Source organism: Lemur catta, chromosome 4 (assembly GCF_020740605.2).
Source record: "Lemur catta isolate mLemCat1 chromosome 4, mLemCat1.pri, whole genome shotgun sequence".
Classification (NCBI taxonomy): Eukaryota; Metazoa; Chordata; class Mammalia; order Primates; family Lemuridae; genus Lemur; species Lemur catta.
In genome coordinates, this window is record NC_059131.1 from 42,232,642 (window position 1) to 42,257,647 (window position 25,006).

Sequence of the window (25,006 nt, forward strand, 5' to 3'; positions counted from 1 at the left end):
AAGTAACTTAAAATATCATGATTCATTAACGATGAGGATGTCCACCAATATGTAAATAGTTAAGAAAATTATGATCCAGCTACATGATATACCTTTTTTTTTTTTTTTTTGAGACAGAGTCTCACTTTGTTGCCTGGGCTAGAGTGAGTGCCGTGGCGTCAGTCTAGCTCACAGCAACCTCAAACTCCTGGGTTTAAGCGATCCTACTGCCTCAGCCTCCCGAGTAGCTAGGACTACAGGCATGCGCCACCATGCCCGGCTAATTTTTTCTATATATATTTTTAGTTGTCCAGATAATTTATTTCTATTTTTAATAGAGATGGGGTCTCGCTCAGGCTGGTCTCGAACTCCTGACCTCGAGCGATCCACCCACCTCAGCCTCCCAGAGAGCTAGGATTACAGGTGTGAGCCACCGCACCTGGCCTACATGATATATCTTTATTAAAATAGAAAGACATTGTAGCAACAGGAGAAAATGCTTATAAGTTAAAAAAAAAAAAACCCGCAGGGTACAAAATTGTATATGTAGGAGCACTTAAACCATCTGAAAAACTAATTATGTACACTGAAAATATCAAGAATAAAAGAAACAAGACTGGAAAGATACAGAAAAATGGCAATTTCGCACAACACCATGAGATTCTGAGTGATACTTTCCCTGTTTTCTAAACACTCTGTAATGTGGTATGTTGCTTTTGTTGTGGATCTCAATTTAGGAGGCCACGGGAAGTGGCCTGTTATTGGTTCTAAAATCAGAGATCAAAGAATTGCATGGAATCTTTGAAGGGGAACATGGTTTAATAGTTTAAGAGGTGGGCTAAACTGAGGTTTTAAAATTGCGATATCCAGGGCCAATTCTGGGTGAAACTGTTGACTAGGAATTCCTCTCCTGCAGCTGCCTCCAAGGCTGCGTGCTGGTAATTGTAAGGCTGGTGGCAGGTACCCCTCCTTTCCCTAATGCAAAAAGCAGCAGCCCACGAGACCTGCCAAGGACAATGCCTGCAAGGCCCAGCTAAGTTAAAGGACAACCACACCTGGATAGTTACCCTGGTAAGAGCCCACACATACCACCGGCCCCTCCTATTTCTCAATACCCGCCCTAAAACTACAAGGGACAATTCCTTGCTCTCCCCACCATAAATCTTCCTGCCAAAAGACCCCCTACCCCCAGCCCTAAAAACATATATAAACCCACTCAGACTTCTGGGCAATGCGACTTCTCAGGTCTCTCTCTCTCTCTTCCGGACCCGAAAATCTCGCCTGGGCCCCCCTCTCTTGGGACCCGTTACCCCCACCCAGGAGCGCCCCAATAAAGCCTCTTTGGTTACCCCTTTCAACTCTGCTCGTCTTTCTCTGGCGCCGGCCAATCCAAAAAACCTTACAGTAATGACTCAGACACTTGGCCTTGTCTTCCTAAGAGGCTTCCTTCTCCAGGCCCTCAATCTTTACTCCAAAAATGACCCAAAGTCATCCACACTGAGGTTAAACGTCCCTAGGTATGTCGATGTTTTATCTCGGATAGAAGTGAAACCTTACAACCTTTGAATTCCAGGCCTCACTCAAGTGGGGAGTGTTTCTTTCCTAGGATAGCTGAAAACTACCAAGAGGTAGTCAACTACCAGGGAAAAGGCGAATCGTGGTTGGCACAGCCAATTACTCTTGGATTCATAACAAAAACTGTCAGAAAAGGTAAAATGTAAAATCATAATTTACAAATTCAAGTCGAAAAGCTTCAGAACAATAGGGATCTTGGCCTCCTCCACACTAAGCCGGTACGCTGCTACGTGGGTTTGGTTGTTTACACGGAAGACATGATAATCTAGAAAACTTAAAGTGGGGTCAGGGAGGACTGTGAGAACGTGGGCGCCGGGAACTGGTGGAGCGCCAGACAATGGCGCCCACACGTCTCCGCCAGCCCCAAACCCCCTAGCGAATGACGTAAAGCGACGCGCCAGGTGAGACGAAAGAACGGCAGGCGGTGCATTTGGCTGGCGGCGCACTCAACTTCCGGCGCCGGCGGAGGACCGGGCAGGCACTTCCGCCTCAGGCTTGGGCGGGGCAGGGCGGCAGCGGGATACCGCGCCCACTCATACGCTGCCTGCCACGACGGCAACAGCATGGCGGGAGCAGAACTGCGGGCGGCGCTCGAGCAGCGGCTTGGCGCCCTGGACATTCGCACGGAGGTCGTGGAGCACCCCGAGGTGAGGTTCCCGCTCTGAGAGTGGCCACCGGGACAGCCCTGGTCGGAGTGGCGGTCTGCGTTGCAGCGTCCATCAGGCGAGGCAGCTAAGACCAGGTGTTTCAGGGGTAATGTACCGTAGAAACGAAGCTACAAGAGCACTTCCCGGGTCTCAGAGTGCAAAAGGGACCCGACAGGGACAGCCCAGGCCTCCCGTGTTGGGACTCTGAGGTTATTGCAAGGAAACTTTAACTCCTGGGAGTGATTTGATCACATCTCATGTTGAGAACTAGTGCAACATATGGAGAACTTGTGCATCTTAAGTGAGTCTGGGGTGTTGGTCAGGTTGTCCACTTTATGTGTACACAAGTTACCAAACAGTAAGCCATCTATTCAGTGACTACGATGTATCAGGCACCTTACGTACAGCAGGACACCAAGGTTCAGATTTGATCTTTTACTATCTTTGTCAGTTTGATCAGGAGTCAAAACTAACCTTTTGTGGCGTGGTACAAGTCACCATCACCCCCAAAAAGTGGTAACAAAAGTGTTCACTCCTGTATATTCATAAATTTCAACATGGTTTAGTGTACTGCAAATATTTCACAAAACCAATGTGTAATTTGAGTGGTGCAGGGACATAAAGTTTACCTAAAGGTTCAGTGACAGTTGATAATGGCTAAATTATGGTGATCTTAAGAATAGAGAAATACAGGAAAAGTTTAGTATTCTTCATTTTACAAACATAGTATCAAAACTATATCATTTTCTTTTACTTTCCTCCCTCCCATATAGTCATATACACTCCACCTTCTCTACCGGTGCATATTGCCAGTTTTTCTGATGTTCCGTCTGTTTGTCCAGGGTCTTATTCCCTGCCCTCTCACCCTCCCCAAGGTTACATATTTGTAGAGTAGTGTGGTTGTCACAGGGTCTAAATGTAACGGAATGCTAAGCGATAGGAGTCTAGAGCTGCTGTAAACATTCAGTACCAAAATTTTAAGGTTAAAAATAAACAAGTTTCTTAGGAATGTGAGGGCTTGGCCAGCACATTGGAATAGAAGACTGGCCTAACAGAAACCATCTGAGGTTCTTAGCTGAGAAACTGAGATGGCAAGAGCTTATAAATAATTATTTGGGCCAGGTATGATGGCTCACACCTGTAACCCCAGCACTTTGGGAGGCCGAGGCGAGAGGATCACTTGAGACCAGGAATTCAAGACCAGCCTGGGCAACACAGCAAGACCCTGTACCTATAAAAAATAATTAAAAAAAATTAGCTGGGCATGGTGGCTAACACTTGTAGTCCCAGGTACTCGGGAGGCTGAGGCAGGAGGATGGACCCTGGAGTTTAAGTTTGCAATGAGCTACGATCGAGCCACTGCACTCCAGCCTGGGTGATAGAGCAAGACTCTGTCTCAAAAAAACAAACTAAAAACCCAAAAAACTAAAAAATAATTATTTGGTCATGGGCTGGAGATAGGTTTCTACCAGTAAAATTCAGGGCATTGAGTACTTAACTCCCTAACCTTTTAAACCCAGCAAGCAAAATACATGCAAGAGTGTGTGTTTCTGTGTGCACGTATGTACATGCATGTTTATTCTTACACTTCTCATTATGTGATATTTTACAGGTATTTACAGTTGAAGAAATGATGCCACATATCCAACATTTGAAGGGAGCACACAGTAAGAACTTATTTCTTAAAGATAAAAAGAAAAAAAGCTATTGGCTGGTGACAGTTCTTCATGATAGACAAATTAATTTAAACGAGCTTGCAAAGCAGTTAGGTGTCGGGAGTGGAAATCTTCGGTTTGCTGATGAAACATCCATGCTAGAAAAACTAAAAGTTGGTCAAGGCTGTGCCACACCGTTGGCACTCTTCTGTGATGATGGAGATGTGAAATTTGTTTTGGATTCTGCTTTTCTGGAAGGTGGACATGAAAAGGTATATTTTCATCCAATGACCAATGCTGCAACCATGGGATTGAGCCCTGAAGACTTTCTCACATTTGTGAAGAAGACAGGACATGATCCCATAATACTAAACTTTGATAAAAACAACTAAATGGGCTAATGTTTAGAATAAATTTATTTCTAAAAGCTGTTTTTCTTGTAATTTATAAAAGGCATTTAAAGTGTTAAGAATACTTAGTACTCTTGGTTTGGTGACTATCTAAATCACTTTAGGAGGAATACATTATTTCATCTTAGAAGAGTTCTTTTTATTTTGTTTTTGAGACAGGGTCTTGCTCTGTTGCCTGGCTAGAGTGCAGTAGGGTCATGGTCGCTTACTATAATCTCAAACTCCTGGGCTCAAATGATCCTCTTGCCTCAGCCTCCCTAGTAGCTGGGACTACAGGCTCATGCCACAATGCCCAACACCTGGCTAACTTTTCTGTTTTTAATAGAGATGAGATCTCGCTCTTGCTCAAGCTGGTCTCAACTCCCGAGCTCAAGCTGTCCTCCTGCCTCAACCTCCTAGAGTGCTAGGATTAAAGGCATGAGCCACCAAACCTGGCCAAAAGAGCTCTTTTTAAAAATGTATTGAGGCCGGATGTGGTGGCTCATGCCTGTAATCCTAGCACTCTGAGAGGCCGAGGCGGGAGGATCGCTCGAGGTCAGGAGTTCGAGATCAGCCTGAGCAAGAGCGAGATCCTGTCACTACTAAAAATAGAAAGAAATGATTTGGACAGCTAAAAATGTATATAGAAAATAAAAATTAGCTGGGCATGGTGGTGCATGCCTGTAGTCCCAGCTACTCAGGAGGCTGAGGCAGCAGGGTTGCTTGAGCCCAGGAGTTTGAGTTGCTGTGAGCTAGGCTGACGCCACGGCACTCTAGCCTAGGCAACAGAGCAAGACTCTGTCTCAAAAAAAAAAAAAAAAAAAATGTATCGAGGTAGTTTTAGCTCAGAGATTCAGCTCCCTATCTTCTATGACAATTGCTCATTATAAGGATGCCTTCAACAATTAATGCTTCTATTATTATCTTTAGGATGTTTATTGTACTTGAAAAGAACAAGTTGTAAAATAGTATGTATAAAATTTTGATAGTGTGCATAAAACAGGAAAATAATCAAAAGGAATATAGGAATATATTAAATTGTTGATAGTGGTTATTTTGAGGAAGTAGAGATTAAGAATTCCCAGCAAGATTTTTTTTTTTTTTTGAGACATAACTTGTTGCCCAGGCTAGAGTGCAGTGGCATCATCATAGTTCACTGTAACCTTCAACTCCTGGGCTCAAGTGATCGTCCTGCCTCAGCCACTTATTTTTTGTAGAGACAGGGTCTTGCCTAGGCTGGTTCTCAAACACCTGGCCTCAAGTGATCCTCCCGCCTCATCCTCCCCAACTACTGAAATTACAGTTTTGAGTGACTGAGCCCAGTCCTCCCCGCCAGGATACTTAAACATGGGGGCAAGGGTAAGGTAAAAACTTTTCATTATTGGGTGTTTGTTTTTAAACCAGTGATATTTTTTCTTCAGTGAAGAATAAGCTAATTAACTGTCTATAAAAATATTACGAAATTTTAGTCTAGAAAAACTACTAGGGGTAATTGACATATTTTTTCACCTCACTTAAACAAAATCCTTCAATTCTCATATTTTCCTCTTGTATAATCAATGGGATATTCTTAAAAGAACCATATTTTCCTAAATTGATCACTGAAAAAATAATTTGCATCTGGTAGACATACCATATAATTTGTCCCAGCATGTGTTACTAAAAGGCAAAAGCTACAATTAGCTCATTTTAAAGATTCCATGTTTTTAACCTACTCTGTATTGTATCTCTAAGACAAAGAGACAATCTTAGGTTGCTCTGCATATAAAATGAAGGTACTGAATAGAATCACAGAAATTAAGCATCTTAGGTATCTGGTCTAATGCCCTCCCCTCCTTATGGTGAAAACAGCCCCAGAAAGACTGACTTGCCCAAGGACACAGACCAGTTGCTATCTTTAATATTCTGCCTCCCAAAGTCTAAAAGTGAAAATAAAAGATTAGTTTGTGCAGGCTATTAGGTTATTTTTAAACCTATTTTGGGATTGACAGTATCGACAGTGTCTCTTCTCTTTCTCCCCAAAACTCTAATACTCATCCCAAGATTAGGACAGAATTAGCTCAACAAGGTTAAAGGTTATGTCTGACAAGTTCTCCAGGGCAAAGGGATAGGAATAAAAGAATAACACTTGGCTAAAAGGATCTTATTTTTAAATGATTACTAACCACTTGTTATAAAAATCACCTCTTGGTTTTATTTTTATATCAGTTTGATAAGTGAATGTTAATCCAACTTAATTTTTTAAGGAGAAACAAAGTTAAAAATTAAAATGAAAAATGTTTTTTTAAAAGACAAATCAAACAATGATGTCTCTTTTGTTATGAGTTGGATGCCTGTGGCTGACATCAGGTATTGCCAAGTAATAAACATTTTGCCATTCAACTATGAATCCCTCATTAGCATTAGTTTTAAAGGAAATGTTACAGATTTTATATTATTTGATTTGGTATTTAATAACAGTTACAAGTACAATGGCAAACATTGAAAAAGAAAACCCTTAGTAGAAAAGAAAAAGACAATTTAAAGTCAGGTTTTGTTGAAGGGTGTTATAAGTGCAACTTTATCCATAAGCATTCCTTTTAAGGCATTTTCATTGTCCAAATATCTCAACATGTACATCAAGGTTTATATTATAAAATGGGCTCCTTTTGTATTGCTCATTCAAGGCTTAAAGAAAAAAATACATCTCAGGATTAAGTGAAGCTGAAAAGAATAACAGAAAAATTCACCACTTTTCTCATAAAATGTAACTTAAGATACAAAAGTTATTTAGTATACATTATTACTCCCCATTGTAATTCCAGATTAGGGTACAGTATCTTTTTCTCTTCCTGACATAAACCCTTAAGACAACACAGGCTGCAGTACTTGATTTTTGAGGTGGCTGCAATTCTGTAATATGCACAGTGATTTTTAAATAGGCTTTTACCATGCCTTGCATGAAAGGTGCTACATACAAACTTGTTTTGTGAACTCTTTGGTAACCACCAATTCAAACACTTGGACCAAAACATTTCCACATGGCCAGATCTGAAGCACATTATTGTAGCTCTGGGCCAAAGCTATTACCCTGTATGTTGAATTCTTTAGTTTCCTTGGGGGTTTAGGTAGGTGTTGACTTAGAATACAGCCAGATAATTAAAAGCATGTCAGGCTCCAGTTAGTTTCCAGTCGGCGTTACTATTTTGTTTGGCAGCAGCAGCAGTTTAAATAAAGGAAATGAGTGGCTTCCTACAAACTTTACTTCTGAAGGTATCTTGGAGAAAGTAAAATATTCATATGGTTATTATCCAGTCCTTTCTTGAAATGGTCTGAAAAAGTGATGAGTATAATTCAGAATATTCATATTTTTGCAGTCTCAACGTGTTCCCTTGGTTGTCTCTTTAACTGTATTTCTGAGATTCAACCTACTCAGATTTAGTATTTTACAGGCTGTCCTCCAGCATTTTCTACTTCAAGCATTAATGTGCTTAACTCAGCAGGTTCTCCATTTTAGGATATTAGTGTCCTGGAGAGGTAAGCTGTGTTATTACCCTCATTGGGCCACCTGACACTCATTAAATTTCAGCTTTCAGTAATTGTTCTGGATGTATCCTAGTTGTGCAAATTAGATGCTAGCTAATATAAATCTAAGTTACCTACTTACTGTTTTTAGCTAATACATAATTTCTACATTTACTTTCAATTTATCCACCTAAAAATGAATTTACATTTTTACATGCAAATGTCTCTCGACTGCCCTGATACCCATTACCAATTTGATACTTGCATCCAGGGAGTCACAATGGAAAGAAAGATGTTTCAAAGTCTAGAGAATAGGTTTTAAATGTTTCTGTGTGCAATATTTGTATTTTAGTAAGAATCCTTTGTATTTACATTTACATAGCACCTTTCATCCAAGAGTTTTGAAATGATTTAACTTTATAGCATTTGGTGGTGAAACCTCAGTTAATGGGGGCATTGAGTTAAATAAGTTCAAGTTCTCTAACTTCCACTTCAACGATTTCTGGTCAACTAAACATGCTATCTCTCTTTTTTACTGATGGTCTTTTGGAAAGCAGACTATGAACACAACATTGATACTCGCCTACTGAGGGGTACGGGGAGACAGACACTGACTTTTCCCATGGCTTCTGGGTTACTGATGAAACACACAATTCATAAACCACACACTATGGAATATGGAATTAATTATTCCAAAAAGTTCTTTTGAGCTGGTAATGAAAGCCTAAGAAGTGTACTGTTAAAATAAAAAATAGTCAATATCTTTTTCACTTTAGACCTTAAAGATTACTCTGATATTTACGTTAATAATGAATTTGCATTAATGAGTATCAATGCATTTTTCTGGATTTCATAAGAAAATAAAACTGTGATATAAAATTGGAACTACTAAAAAAATTGATGTTTCCCTCGACTAACTAAATCTACTTTTTTGTGCTTCTTCCAAATGTTTAAAGGTAACAAATGCATACAAATATTTCAAAAGTACCAATAAACAGTTATCAACTTTAATGTATTATAAAGGATAAGAACAGAAAAATTCTTGTTAATAAATGATAACCTTAATAATAAATGAGCTCCTGGCAAAATGCAGATTATAGTAAATTATTTACATCAATTTTGCCATAAGAAAACTTCTTAAGCAACAGTCAGCTCTCAAGTTAAAAAAACTAACACACATACATAACCCAATACCAAAAAAGGGAAATGAGCTAAAACAGAAGAGCTTTATCTTAGGAATACCATTTGCTGGAAAACCATCTTACTAAAAAAGTTTCAGAAAAACACTTTAATTACCTTGGATCCATGTAAGAATGCTTAGTGTTGCTTAATGGGGAATATGGAAACATTAATATCACTATAATTTTATAACTCCTATTTAATTATGGATCTCTTAGATTTATCTTATAAACTGAATTTCTTTTGAAGTGCATCAAAATAATTGGTTTTAAGGAAAAAAAGTACCAACACATGCAGTCTGCTAACCAAATAAGGCTCTGACATGCCAAAACAATTTTCTCTGTATTTTGATATATAGTACATTCCACAAAATACTACAGCATTTAATTTAGATTTATACAACTAAATATAAATGGCTAAATTTTGGCTAACACTTAGCAGAAGCATTAAGCAAACATAGATAAATTCGTGAAACAAATGATGAAAGAAGTAGATTGTTCTTGGAGTACTTCTTGAAGCACTTGACCTTAGCGAGAGAACGTCCTTTATTCAGTAGATCTTAACAGTACAATGTATAGTAAGTCCTAAAACTTTCTAAAAATTTTGGCAGTTGAATCCAGTAGTGCTCCTTGATTCAAGGAAGAAATGAAGGTTTGTATTTCTTGCCTGCTCTATTCACGAAGGATTGTTAAAAGTCTCCTTAAAGATTTTTTAAAATGATTCCTATAGTTGCTAGGTGTCTTGTTACTTCAGAAATAAAGGCTTCACATTGAGAAACTGAAGGACACTTTTCTCTCTGTATTTAGTTGGAAGGCAGAAAGAAGAAAGAAAATATAAGAAAAAAGTTTAAAGGTAAGAGAGAGATAAAATATAGGACAGCCACTTTAAGAACAGCATGCACCAGATATTTCTATGGGAATGAGACAGTGACAGAAATCAGAGACAATTTTTCTTTGAGTGGCTCTTCAAACACAGGCATTTAGTTTATTCTTATCAATTATCAAGAAAACTGTGGGGAAGTTGTATTCCTACCACAGAAAGACTTCAAACTAAAAAAGGGAATTCCTCGAACGTTATTCACTAGTAAATTAAATTTAAATTGAGAAAAAAGAATTTTAAAAGGTTTGTTCCCTGCACTGACAGGTTAAAACTCGTGGCAACCAGCTAATCTTGTACTAGTTAAATAGGACAGAAAGTCAATGAATTAAGCAAGCAATATTTACATCTGTTAATGCAATGTGCACTTGTTCTCATACTTAATTTGGTTAGTTTGTATAAATGAGACTAATCTCATGTGCATTTTAAGCAGGAAACTCACCACTTGGCCCACATGTCATGTAGTGGGGTAATAGAATTAGGAGCTTTGTTGCTCCCTTGACCTGTTTTTTGAATTTCTGCTTTCTTGTACTTTGTCCACATCTGCAGGAGAAAAGTATTTCATGTTACTTAATCAAAGGTTAAATATAATACAATTCATGAAGAAACTAAAGAGCTCTCACTGAGTAGGGCAAGGAGAAGGAAATCTGTAACTGGGAAATTTATTAATCTGACAGACATCTCAATACTTAAAGACTGATCTTTACATTTTAAAGCTCTAAATAATATTCTTAGGAAAGCTGTAACTTTAAAAAAAACCTATAACACTAACATTTTTTTCCCCTCTTACCATCAGACAAGCTTACTTACTATGTTTATTTACTCAGTGGTCACCATACAGTTTTAAAGTAAAAACAATCTTGCATGCAGCAGCAGAAACATCTAGTATGAATATCTGTATTATTTACTAAGAAAACCAGGGCTGAGACATGTTTTGTAGGAAAATAATATACTTACTTACACAGCTAAAATTGGTTTAGTCACAGGGACTCAATGCATATGTTTACAATGTTACACAAATCATATTGGATATAATTTCTAGAACTTAGGCTAGGAATACTGAAAGCTATTCAGTTTCATTGTATTTAAAATTAGGGTACTAAATCTTCAGATAGTTTTTCAAATCATTTGTGAAGCTGTAGGATATTTATGGAGGTGTCGTAGAAGAAATAAGTGCAGTGGCTTAACTGAGTCAGAGTGGCTTCACTTTTATCTTAAAGATTTTTTATTTTTTTAAAATTTTGGGCATCTGTGTAAGATTTCATTTACAGAAAGTATTATGGTGACTTTTTTTAATGTTTGTGAAATACTCGTTCCATGATTTCTAAGGTTTTTGCTACTGATAAAAATTTGATTCCAGGTGCTATGAAAAAAATGTAGGTAATAAACTATTGTTGTTTTGAGGGAACTTGACTCCACAGCAGATGGTGGTTTCTGGAGGAAGTCTAGACTCTATTCTTGATCAGTCTTCAGCACACATGGACATGGTATATATCTGTCTTACATGCACAGTATATATGTTCTTTTTGAAAACATGCTGTATATGTACCTGTAAAGCCATTTGGGTAGAAAATACTTCTTTCCTGTAAGTCTAATATTGTAAAATAATCACTCAGTTTTTAAAATAGTAGTGTGATTTTTCAATGTATTTTGAATGAATACAGTCAGTATTTTAAATGTAAAGTGTTATGGCCAGATTTATAATATCTAAAAGGTTGAAACAGCTATGAAATAATCTTTGACTCAATGTAGAAAACAAATAACACTAATTGACATTTGTGTCATAGATGGCCCCGATCTAATCTCAGCTATGTCTATCATTACATTTTAATACTAGATTATGGAAAAAGAAAAGGGAGAATATTAACACCAAAAATATTTAAAATGCTAGGACTAGGCAACAATTGACAATAAAATAGGATGATGTATTCATGCAGAAGGTACACTGTGGTAGTAAAAAATATGAAAAATTTCTGATTCTGTTCATTTGATTACCTGCACTAGAACTATTTTTAATAACAGCTATGGGAAAAAAGTGTGGTCAAAAATATAAATGGAAGGGGCATAGTCCCTAAAATGATCTTGTGTAAGTACAAGAGGGTATCTTAATTTATAAGGATACATATTTCATTATGCAAAGATTCTCTAGAGATTTTTTCCTTTGGCTCAATTAATAACAACTTAATACAATAATAATTATAAAATAATAGTTTCCTCCCCACTTAGAAAGTTACATTTCAAGACATTCCTTCCAAGTGCCATGTTGAGTTATCAGTAATATTTAGGCTGAATCAAAATGGCAAAAACATTCCAGAGACAGAGCTAAGATACCCTCCTCTAGGAGTAAGTGAATCAGGGTTACAAAATTTTTTTTTTTTAATATTCTGGGAGTTAAAGATTCAAATTTCGCTGGTTAGAATTAAACATGTTATGAACACAGGTCATTTAAAATTTTATGACACTGGAATCAGCAAATATTTTCTCTATCTTATATGGGTTTCTTCTTTTAGCTAAAGAGAAACTGTATTTATTATGACAAGGTAAAGAGTTTGTATTTATCATCTAAAATTTGTTCTACTAAAAACATACTTATTTGTTTAAATGGTTTACAAGTCCTACTTTTACATTTTAGCATAATGTACTTTTAAAAATTCTGTTTTAAGGAAATACATATATAATCTAATAATTAATTATAGAAGTAACAATTTTCACCACTCCATAGACTTGCTACTACTTTGGAATAGAAGTAAAAATACAAATTTTCAACACAATGAATATGATTCGGTTTATTTCTTTTTGACTTTATATAAAAAAAGAACTAGAAAAACTATTGTTAACTGCTTCCAAGTAAATAAGTCATATTGAAGGAAAGAGCTCTTGTATTTATCAGATGAAGAAAAGTGCAAAGAAATAAAATTAATACAAATGCTCCTAGGGTACTGTGTAAATCACATTTAAATTTGATGGGGTTTTCTAGGAATAACACTAAATTGATGAGTATTAACAATGATTTAAATCTGAACAATGTTTTATAAATATGGGCATTAGTTAATATTTGCTATATAGTGTTAAACTGAATTATTAACTATTTCTTTGAAAATAAAACAGGACAGATGACATAAATGGCAAAAGAAAATGACATCTTTTTACATATTTTCCTTACTAATACTGTACATGTGCAATATAAAGTACACATTCTGAAAAAAAAAGATAGGAAAGGAAGAACAAGAGAGAGGAAGGGGAGGAAGAAGGAGGAAAAGAGAATATGAACATTCTTTCTTGGAAGCAACAAAGCAAATATATGACTTGGAAATGCCTTCTTGGCAAGGTAGCATGCAACTGTTTTAACATGCTTCTGGATATCAAAGTAACAATCTTTTATCAGTCAACAAAAAATATGAAAGAAGAAAGCATGTATGGTTAAGGTTTTTCAAGGCATGCAGAAAATATACAATACAATTAATATTTCATGCAGGCTTTGATGTGGTTACACATTCACATTTATATACATGCTATCATGTACAGGTGAACACTATGCAACAATTTAAAATAAAAAATATAAACCTAGCCAAATGATACTTTTCAACAGCAGCTCTTCAAATCAGATTAGAGAAGCACAGTGTATATCAAATAACATCAATATATTATATTGTGCAGCTTTGATCATACACAACCATATTCATACCAAACAGTTTGATTATCCTCAGAAACCAACAATGCAGCTTCTGTGTTATCAGGATAGAGGCATGCAGGAGTGACAAGATTATTGCTATTTACAGAAGACTGTGGCTTACTGTTACTGGAGTTCTGATTATCAGAAAACTGTTCGTTATCTTTCTGTGCAGCTTTATCCAAAGAGGCAGAAGCCTGGTCAGTTACTCTGGTGACTGGCCTGGGAGGTAACCCACTTATATTACTAACTAATTCTGTATTGAGGGATAAAAATGGCTGAGATGAATGAGCCACAGTAAATGACCCTATGCTATTCTTTGCTGATATTCCAAATGCATCTCTAGGCACGTTAATAGTGGCAACAGTTTGGTTTAGAAAATGTGACCTTTCTGTTCTTGAGTTTCTAGCCTGTGTATATAGAGACTCAGGCACACCTGTAGCTAACTCATCTTGGGCACAAGAACCTACAGCATATGTTGAACTGTGAAGTGTGTGAGAGGACCACTGGTATAAACGGTACTCACTAGATGCTGCAGTGGTGTTGCTATCAGCAGCAGCTGGTGGTGAATCAACTGATACAGGCAGTCTACTGTCCTTAGTCAAAAAATCATGGATGCTTGTCCTTCGTGTAGTTCCTTCGGCAGTAGAGATCACACTGCTTGCACGAGGTAAAGTGGCATAAGGGTTACTATCTTTTGATTGTCGTGACAGAGAAGTTTCTTTTACCAATTTTATCTTTCCTTGAGTGCCTGGTGTAGGTTTTCCTGCAGAGCTAGTGAAGTAGCTTTCTTCAGTCTTTAGAGGACCAGGTCTCACAAACTCAGGCTTAGTTGTCCGTCTATCATAGAAGTCCCTTGGGGTTTTTCCACTTACTGACCTGGCCAGACCACAGCTAACTGGTTTGTCTTTTCCCAAAAAGTCAGAAGAGACAGACAAACTTTTCATTACTTCATCTAAAAGATTCTCTTGACTTGATGACTTTATCTGTTTAAAAAAAAAAAAAATCAAAGTCCATTAGTGAATACAGTCATGTTTACTTTTCTGATACAGTAGACTGGACGATATAAAATTGCTGGTATTTCTTAACACTCCTTAACTGAAAAAAGCTCTAAAGTTCAATCACGGAAATTTAACTTAAGGTGTTCATCTAAATTAAGGTCACCATAGATAAAACTAACCTGTATTGAGGTAAGCTTGTTGCTTTCTTCCAAAAACTGTTGCAGAGTAACAATTTCACTTCCGGGGGAACCAGTTTTGATCTTGTGATGTGCTCGACCCTCTGATGTTTCAGGCATTTTGTGCTGGAGCATTGGACTTGATCTGGTCTGTCTTTTCCAGTACTGGATTGGACTGCTACCGCTGCTGGACCAAGCCTCATGATCATGAAGCAGGCTAAATTCTCCACTGCTGTGGCTTTGTGGCCTACTTTGGCTACTAACTGCACCTGCTTTTGGAGTAAATGATGTGTTGAGATTTCAATAATAGAAATGAGATAAATACTACATAAATAATAATGTTTGTTGACTAGGTTTTAATTACATGAATAGGGCAACTTACTTTCACACTTTATTTATTTAGAAATGCTTAGTAAACCATGTTATTCCTTCATCCCTCTAATAATTGTCTGCCATAGTCTGCTTCCTTATTTTGTCAAATTGACAAATACTGTAAGCTCCACAAGGGCAAAGACTTGCTTTTACCACAATATCCAGAGCCTAAACAGAGCCTCATATAAAGCAGGCACTCAATACACTTGATGAGTAAATGAATGAATTAAATAAATGACTGAATATACATTTTTAAAAATTCAGGTTCAAATAATTGTAAAACACTTCACAATTCAGAACAAAACATGATTATATGAATTTTAAATTATTTCAGAATGTTGAAACCAAACTGTTCTAAATGCAAAAAATTCTATTCTGATTTTTTGCCTATGAAGTCCTCATTACTTACTTGAGGGCTTCTCTGTTCATCCTAAATGAATAATCTTAAAATTTTTTAAAAATTTAATACCACACATATAAGGAAAGACAAATAAAAACATAATGCAATTAGAGAATTCCAGTAAAAGTAAAAAATTGAATTTGTATTCTTTTTTTTTAATGTCTGAATCATCTGATTGTTCCTAATGTCCATTTTTGGTATGGTGCCTATATAGCTTTAAAAGACTCAGTTGAGGTTGAACAACTATATACAATGCCAATTAACTAGTTCTAGAATAAAAGTCCCTAAAATCTATGCTATTATTCAAGAGTATTGATTCCTTTTGATCAGTAGCAAACTGTATAGTACATCAAGACAGAAAATGCAACTTTCCATGGTTTCCTAATCACAGAGAGTAAAGTAGGCCACAGAAGAATTTGGCTCAAGTTATCTAACATTTTACAGAAATAAGATTGTCTTAAGTTTTCAAATCAGAAAAAAATCTTCATATATTTAGAATATATTTTCTACTGGATGTGAGAACACGATTATTAAAATTTTAAAAATCCCCTCCTCAAAATCAGATATTTCATATCACTGCAACAAAGTCATAGCATTAATGATAAAATAAAATTACAGCTGAGACAAACTAATTTCATAATCTAGAAAGCAATAGAACAAATGCATTCATTATAATTTGACAATTTGGACTATAGAGAATAACTATAATATACTGGTTAAATAATTCCAGAATCTGAGAGGCATTATATCTTTAAGGAAAAAGGTTTCAGTCAAGGTTTCCAGACATTTACATAAAAATCTCACCTTGGAATAGATTTTAAAAAATTAAGGAAAAAAAAAATTTTTTTTTTTTTTTTTTGAAACAGAGTCTCGTTCTATAGCCTGGGCTACAGTGAGATCCTCCTGCCTCAGCCTCCCAAGTAACTGGGACTACAGGCGCACACCACAATGCCTGGCTAATTTTTCTATTTTTAGAATAGAGCTCTGGTCTCGAACACCTGAGCTCAAAGGATCCTCCCATCTCAGCCTCCCAGAGTGTTAGGATTACAGGCGTGAGCCTTGAAATAATTCTTTATATGAGCTATACACATTCATATAGCTCTTGTTCAACACACACACACACACACACACACACACAATTGCTTCTCAAATTAAAAGCAAAATGTTTCCCCCTTTTTGTGGATAAATTAAGCTAAAAGTATTTATAAAATATGAGTGAGTTTAATGTACCTGCATCATGAGAAACTTAAGGACAACCATTTTTATGTCAAAGACAAAATGTAAATAAAATAAGGACCTACAGATAATTTAGAAGTATAAAGATGACATAAAACTTTTATCTGTGAAGATGAAAAATGAAACCAAAATAACTGCTCCTGTTTTTACATTTGTATACATTGAAATACATTTGTATTACAATGTGAAAAGTATAAAATGTTCCAAAGAACTATGTTCCAAACATAGATGATTTGGATTTCATACTTTACCCCAGAAACTTCATCCCATCTCCCAATTTGTAATACTGGAAATGGATGGAGTACATTAATAAGTTTACCTACAGCATACCTTTGACTTCATGGAGTGAAGCATTATTATTGCTATTGCTAGTGGATGTTCTGCCACTATCAAGGCTGGCTGGTCTCGAAGCTAAATGAAAAAATCAGGAGACAGTGTGATAAAACTAGCTGATGACACTGATGGGCTACATTCTGATCACAGAATGCTTTGAGGAAGCAATCATGCATACTTTCACAGGCTGAGCATGCCCACAGAGAGCTGAATCTTACAGATTAGAAAGCAAAGGCATTTCCAGGGTAGTTCAGTAAGACATTTTAGAACAGGACACTCCTGAAACAACAGTTGAGATTCAAAAAAAAGAGGATAAAGTGCATATTTAGATTTGAAAATGAATTCTAGATGGATACCAGGACTGTTTTAGTTGAATAGAATGACATGTCCCCCCAGTCCTCCCAAAATGCTAGTGATTAGGTCACTTACAACAGATCAGACAAGGAACCCTGCACATTGCCGAGATGCCACGAAGAGGATGGATGTGAGCATCTGCACAGTTAATGTCCTGCATTCCTATCCACACAAGGGAAACAACTGTACAGTTAACACTGTCTATGTTATTTCTTAAAATGCTGTTTATATATGAGAAATTCTTTAACATGTTATCCATTTAGTGTTAATGATTTAGTTTGGTAAGATACATTTTTCAGAAAAAATCTGAAATAACACTGCAGAAAATTGGGTTTCTTAAAGTTCATCCTTTAAAATAAATGTTTTTAATATTTTAAACCAATATATTTTTATATTGGTATTTTAAACCAATGATAAAATATAACTTTTGTAACTTTAACCTCATACAAAAATGGTAATGAAATTACCTTTGAGGATTGTGCAGGCATACTTTATAAATGACCTTGACTAAAATAGAGAACATTTAGATGAAGCAATAATCTTAAAAGACGCAAAAGGGAATATTAGGTTTGAAGAAATGGTAGAGGTAACTATGAGATGCAGGATAGAGAAAACATGCTTGCTGGCAATGCCACATTCACTTAGTCAATGCAAGAGTTTTAGCATTCCCATTCTGTATTTAATATGTACTCTCTAAATAAAGTTCATATCTTACCATGAACTCTTGATCCCGTACTAGAATCATCACTAATACCTTGTGGACTTATGTCTTCAAAGGATGTAGTATCTACATAAAATAGCAAAATGGATATAAAAATATGTTTGTTTAAAAAAATTCCATAATAAAATTTTATTTATGCAGAATATGGAAATTCTTTTTCAATCATGTATAAAACATCTTGATTTAACATAGACTCAACCAGAAACTAGGAGTAAGAAACAGTAGCTCTAATGAGAGTTGGCTTGCTTAGGGAGAACACCAGAAGCAATGAAACAATCTCCCCTGTGACCCTGCAGAGCAAAGCAAGAGCCTGGGTTCTGTGTGGTTCTCTGAAGTTGCAGTGCTTTTAGGTTTTTATAAAAAACTTCTATCACTCCCTCCTTTTTTCACCCTTTACCTGGTTTACTTCTCCTTTTCTTGTTAGTTCATTAGCTGTTTATTATGAAAGGAAGCCTAGGAAAGATTTTAATTATTTGTACAATGTTTTAAATTTTCGAAACGACTTGAAAATTCCCCCAAATCAAATACAGATCCAACTTTCATAATTATTTCAGATTGTTGCTTTTAAAAATGTACACAGGGGAAAGTCAAATTAAAATTCCTGTTGCCAACAGTTACATCACAGTGCAAATAGCAGACGGCCTATACCTTTATTATTAACCATTTGCTTGGATCTGAAGCCTGCAGAAGAGTTGACAGTTGAAAAGTTGATGGCTGTAGTAGAGAAGGCCATAGCTCCCAATTCTTTTCTCCTTTTACCCGTTGAAATATCATCAGGAACCTCCAAATTCTCAGTACTACCTGTCCACTGTCCTGCTAGGACCATGGACTGCACCAGGTCATTCATGGCTGGGATGCAAATGAAAGCAAATGAATCAGCATGGTTAATGTATTTGCTCTTAAATCTATTTTGTAGTATAAATGATCTGGTTTTTGTCCATGAATTAATGCAAATGGACATCAAAAACTATCATCACATGGTCATCTGAATTATGACATGCAGTCAGCTGAATGAAATGAGTAGGCCAAAGTCTGATAAATTTCAGTAAATACTTTTATCCCACCTCCACCCCCTTAAAAGACAGAGAAAGGAATTTTACTATGTACAACTGCCATGCTTTTGCGCAGTGATGTGCAATATAATTAGAAGCCTTCACAAGATGGTTTTGTGATGACAAAAATGGAATGAATAAAGGTAAGATGGAGAGCAGTTCTTATACAGCATCATTATTGAAAATGAAAAAGTCCTTGGTCAGAGCAGGTTACTGAAGAAATTATTCATTTTATGAATCAAATAAGTAAACCATTCAATAAAAACCTGAAAGAGATGATATCCAAAGTGACAGACATTTAATGTGATTATGTAACTACCCATTCCACTTAGAAAAAGAAAACCCAGAATCTTATTATATAAAGAATGACAAACATTTTGAAGGGTTACAGGCCATTTTATTTATTTATTTAATCTGGTTCATTAAGAAAATAAATTCCTAATGCTAAAGGTTTTGTTGTATTTTCCTTAAGTAAATTTCTTTGGGAAAAAATCTCTATGGCATATAAAATTAAGGGTTTTTTTTTTTTTGCCAACTTTTAGAAAGCACTGAAAATTTGTAAATATATTACATGTATTGCTAAACATATGCATGTATATGTATCAGTGGACATACATATAATGCAAATCAGTGCCAGTTTTGAAAAAATTTTCTTCCAGCTCCTTGTATTAGAGGAAGACTGCACTTTGCAAAATAAGGAAATTGGTACAGTCCAGAGAAAGGTTAGTGAAAAATTAGTAATGAAAGCCAGTGTAGTCATTTGAAAGAAGCTGAACTGTCATAAAGTCTTACACATGGAACGACGGTAGCAGGCCTTCATTTTGTCTTTATCCTTCGGTCTGTTCCTCAAAAAGGGCAGTCTTTTCAGTGCAACCACTTTAATGTCAGAGCATGAGGAAAAACAGAAACAGGGAAATGAAAGAAAAAAGGGAGAAGAACAGATGGGAGTTAAATGTTGAAATTAAGGACAGAAATGAATGTTTGAGTTTCAGCTATGTATGCTATATTAAAGTTATTATTCTCATGCTGCTGAGTGATAATGAAATATGAAATATGTACTTTGATACTTTAAAATACTTGGAAAAGCACTGAAGACAATGATGAGGAACATATACTTTGAAAGCTTGGATTGGCTACAGTCCTATAAAAACATGACCTGATTAGAATTACTTATGGAGGGATCAATTTTCCTAGTTAAGTTGTCAACATAAACCTTTAAAATTAAGGTTATTGGTGGGTCACAGAGTGTACATGATGAAAATGTACAAAGCTCTTCAAGCCTCTATTTTCTTTAATCTTTCAAATCATAAGGTTTTATTTTAGAAAACAAAAATAATCTAGGAAAATGCATATTCTACTAGAGTATTTTAGTAATATACATCAACAAAAATTAGGGTGCCCAAGGGATGTTTAAAACAATCTAAAGAAAATTTTAAAATATCACATTAAAAGGCCAAGCACGGCGGCTCATGCCTGTAATTCCAGCACTCTAGGAGGCAGAGGCAGGAGGACCACTTGAGCTCAGGAGTTCGAGACCAGCCTGAGCAACAGTGAGACCCTATCTCTAAAAAAAAAACCAAAAACAAACAAACACATTAAAAACTTTCATTATTTTCTGAGGCTTTAATAAAGAAAATAAGAAATTACTTCTTGTTTTAAACTAGATTCTGGTGCATTTTCAGCAGCACCAGGGAAATATACATTTCTTTCAACCAAAGTCTTTCTAAAGTTGAAAAAGCCATTATATTAAGTTCATTTTACAGAAGGTTGGCTGGGAGAAAGAGAAAAAAGTATTTTCACAGTAGTAATAAATGTTAGCACTAAGCTCTGATAAACCTAAAAGATAAGAAGGCACCCCAAAGCAAGCAAAAATGAGAGAAAACTACGTATAACATTTTGGCCGGGCACGGTGGCTCACGCCTGTAATCCTAGCACTCTGGAAGGCCGAGGCGGGCGGATCGCTAGAGGTCAGGAGTTCGAGACTAGCCTGACCAAGAGCAAGACCCCGTCTCTACTAAAAATAGAAGGAAATAATCTGGCCAACTAAAAATATATAGAGAAAAAATTAGCCGGGCATGGTGGTGCATGCCTGTAGTCCCAGCTACTTGGGAGGCTGAGGCAGGAGGATAGCTTAAGCCCAGGAGTTTGAGGTTGCTGTGAGCTAGGCTGACACCACGGCACTCACTCTAGCCCGGGCAACAGAGTGAGACTCTGTCTCCAAAAAAAAAAAAAAAAAAAAAAAAGAAAACTATGTATAACATTTTTAGCTATTTTCAAGGGCTTCTTGGGTGAATTTAATTTTGTGAATAAAAGTTGGGATTATCACTCAAATACGGGAATCATTAGGACAAAAATTAAAACGTTCACTAGAATCACTAACAATTCTTAAGCTACATTTTAGGAAGATTGAAATATAAAAATTATTATAACTTTTAGAAATGTAATTTAGGACTTAAGAAAACAACTTGTATAAAGACTTAAAACATATAAGGCCTGCCCGGAAAGTATCCAGCCACGGATACAATGGATACGTGAATACAATGGCTGGGTACTTTCCGACAGTCCTCCTATTATACACAGCCTATGCTCTTTCTCAGGGTTTGCTATCATCTTATAAATAATCAAAGCTCTTTTGTCAAGCTGACAAGTGACATTCATTAAAGAGAGTGCAATGGACATATAGCTTTTTAACTTGCTTGATCACTATTAGGAAGAGTCATGATTCATTTAAGCTTTTAAGTTGACCTATTTCTTTTCAAATTTGGTAAACACAGCCGTTTTCAATGATTAAAAAGAAATGAACTGAAAGCAATATAAAAATGGACACTTAGCTAAAATAAAGCTGAGTGGTTGCAGCATGAACACATTGTCTTATTTAGATACTTTTTTTTGTTTCTGTTTTCAACTGTTTGCCAAAGACTACTTGACTGACATATACTTTTCCTCAATGGACAGAATAAAAGGAGTTATACATTTGCCATGTTGGAATGATTCTTCTTATGGCAATTAGTTTGTAGATACATAACGTTCATTTCTCAAAGCATACTGAACTTAAGGGAGCTTTAGTATCACTGGATTTTAGATTCTTAAAATTCTAAAAGTGAACAATTGCAGAAAAGGAGAATATTATTTCCTTCTGATTCTTATTTTGGATGTTTCAGCAGAGAATATGAAAGAATGACAGATTTATACTTAATCAGAGAAGATGTCTTCGAAAAGACTATTGTACTTTTCTTGTGTATGCTCTTATATCTGAATTGAAATATCTTCCTTTAATTTAAAAAAAATTAAGTATACCCATTACCATTTCTCAGTTAATAAGACAGATATTTTATATCTAAAGTTAACAGATAAGATTAACTTATCAGCTACCTTTTAAGGAAAAGTTAATGATTTCTCTACAACAATAACTATACCCAGAGGTTTTATGTAAATTTATTTGGTAGACAAGTCCAGATAGCAAAAGACCCAGTGTAACAAGAATCTTATGTGGGGATATAAAATTAAATGCTTTCTTGAGACTAACCTATATATATATGTGCATGTGTACGATGTTTTTTTGTTGCTTACCTATGGGTTCTAGTTTTTTGACTGCTGTAGTTGCCTTCTGAAATATACTCTATAATGTCTAATATCCTATATCCTAAAATATTGTCTTTTCAGAGATAATTCACCTGAGGCTAAAACCTGGTGTATAGTTTGAGTGCTTTGAGAGTTGTCCATATGGAAAGTCAACTCCTGGGAGAGGAATCACCTGTATTTATCTTCTATTTAAAAAAAAAAAAGGTGTGTGTGTGTGTTTTAATTTAGTGGCACTGGTTATCGAGGATGCAAAGTATCCTGTTTACATATTTTGTAAGAACACTGATAGTAGTCAACTTCTTAGACATCTTCAAAGGGCTTAGTATTAAATTATTTTCTCTTTCTCTTGAAATACACTTCTTTAGGCTTTTATCTTGCTCTTACTGTAACTAGTAACAAAATAAAAAGGTCATGAATTATATAGGGCACATTATAATGTGATAGTTCTAAATTTGTAATAAAAAATTAAATTATAAGCTTACACACAAACTTTTATCTCCCCACTTATTTTATAATTGATCCTTTACAAACCAATCTCTAGATAATTCAATTTGATACCAAAGTATATGAGCAAAAACTTCATAATAAAATGCCTTATTCTGCTTAAGTTCTAGATAATTATGAAAATGAAATCTTATACATTTGTCTTGCTTGCTGTCATAATCACCCCGTGAAGTATGAAGCAAAGGTGAAGGACTTGCCCATATTTACAGAACTAGCAAGTAGCAGAGGTATTCTGGCTCTTACTTCAATGTTCTCTATGCAGTATTTTACCCCCTTGGCCAAATGATGATATCCCTGTATATGGTATATCTCGGAAAAATCATGTGGTTGTGCACTATTAGAGTATGCAACTAATTTTATAATCGTATGAAATTAAAAATAAACTCCATTCACCAGACTATTGCCCCAAAGGACTGCTGAAATTTTTTAGAAAGAAATCTTTAGAAAAGACTCTAAATCAATACTATGTTTAAAGAGTTTAAGCACTCACTGCTGCTTTTCTTGGTCCCCAAGGTTTGGCCATCTTCTAAAGAGTTTGAACCCACTGAAGAACTATCTTGACTATCTTGATGAGGAAGCTGAAGAAATCCTTCACTGGAGTCTGAGCGGGTAGGTGTTAATGTTAGAGATTTCTGACGTTCCCGATTAATATCCTTCTTAGATTTTATCAGTTTTCTCATTTTTAGAGTAATCCAGTTACCTCTCCTAATAGAATTAAAAAAATTCTTATCAGTCTAAAATTCAATATGTAAATCCTTCAAAAAATTAGAAGTCTTCACAATATTAAAAATAACATAGCTTTTTCAAAATAAAAATTCATAAAATTTGGTTAATGGTACCTTCTAGGAGGAGATGGGTCATAAAATTTGTATTGATCCATAATTTTCTCTTCTAATTTCTCCTTCTGCCGCCTTAATTCATTTAACTTATCACTTTAAAAATAAAAAATTATATTTTAGGACATGCATATTTTACACAGCTGTGAATCATATTAAATTATTTTGTGACTATGATGTAACTTCTTCCAAAACATAAAAGAAATACAACTATCATGACTGACAACTAAGAATTTATTATTTATTAAGAATGGAATAGCCGGGCGCAGTGGTTCACACCTGTAATCCCAGCACTTTGAGAGGCCGAGGTGGGAGGATCGCTTGAGGCCAGGAGATCGAGGCCAGCCTGAGCAAGAGTGAGACCCTGTCTCTATAAAAAATAGAAAAATTAGCCAGGCATGGTGGCACATGCCTGTAGTCCCAACTACTCAGGAGGCTGAGGCAGGAGGCTTGCTTGAGCCCAAGAATTAGAGGTTGCAGTGAGTTATGATGGCGCCACTGCACTCTAGCCCGAGCACCAGAGTGAGTGAGACCCTTGCTTTAATTAAAAAAAAAAAAAAAAGGACTATTTTCCATGTTTCTCTTTTTAAATTTACAAATTACTTAAATAAAGGAATGTAAGATTTAAAGTTTTAATTCTTCAATAGGATTTATTTTATTTATTTTCCATATAATCTTGTCCTATACAGGAACTCTCTCAACATGTTTTTACAGCTATTAAACAAACATTATATCAACATTGGCTATTTCCCTATTTTTGGATCTTCAGTACCTCAAAAATCATTTTTGGAATGAAGGAAGGTGATTTATTACAATTTATATAAACAAAAAATAAAAATGTTGGGTATTTAGTTTGCTTACAATTATATAGAAATAATAAATAATCTTGCAACCATATCTTTATGCAAATGAATTTTTTTTCCTTTTTGGCAGAATTATTTAGGCTTAATTGACTTGTAGAGAAT

The 25,006-nt window shown here is 35.6% G+C and overlaps 2 protein-coding genes across 11 annotated transcripts in view; one reads left to right on the forward strand and one right to left on the reverse strand.

Moving 5' to 3' along the window:
* The first annotated feature begins 2,049 nt into the window (after positions 1–2,049).
* On the forward strand, positions 2,050–4,287 carry LOC123636927 (prolyl-tRNA synthetase associated domain-containing protein 1). The gene is made up of 2 exons (XM_045549631.1): positions 2,050–2,201; positions 3,814–4,287. Exons 1-2 carry the CDS (start codon positions 2,118–2,120, stop codon positions 4,246–4,248), a joined length of 519 nt encoding a protein of 172 aa, XP_045405587.1. The 5' UTR covers positions 2,050–2,117; the 3' UTR covers positions 4,249–4,287.
* Positions 4,288–6,677: 2,390 nt separating this feature from the next.
* Positions 6,678–25,006, reverse strand: part of CCDC88A (coiled-coil domain containing 88A) — a 120,600-nt gene continuing 102,271 nt past the window's right edge. For 4 of the 10 annotated variants that reach the window (XM_045549634.1, XM_045549633.1, XM_045549632.1 and 1 more), the window contains 8 exons: positions 24,045–24,137; positions 23,696–23,910; positions 19,912–19,995; positions 18,716–18,916; positions 18,062–18,133; positions 16,990–17,070; positions 14,655–14,923; positions 12,576–14,460 (listed from right to left, as the gene is read on the reverse strand). In XM_045549634.1, the coding sequence (XP_045405590.1) occupies positions 13,468–14,460; positions 14,655–14,923; positions 16,990–17,070; positions 18,062–18,133; positions 18,716–18,916; positions 19,912–19,995; positions 23,696–23,910; positions 24,045–24,137 (2,008 nt within the window). In that variant the 3' untranslated portion in view covers positions 12,576–13,467. Of the gene's footprint in view, positions 9,725–10,246; positions 10,348–12,575; positions 14,461–14,654; positions 14,924–16,989; positions 17,071–18,061; positions 18,134–18,715; positions 18,917–19,911; positions 19,996–23,695; positions 23,911–24,044; positions 24,138–25,006 lie in introns of those variants that run through there. The other 6 variants (XM_045549639.1, XM_045549638.1, XM_045549641.1 and 3 more) reach the window with 5 other exon arrangements.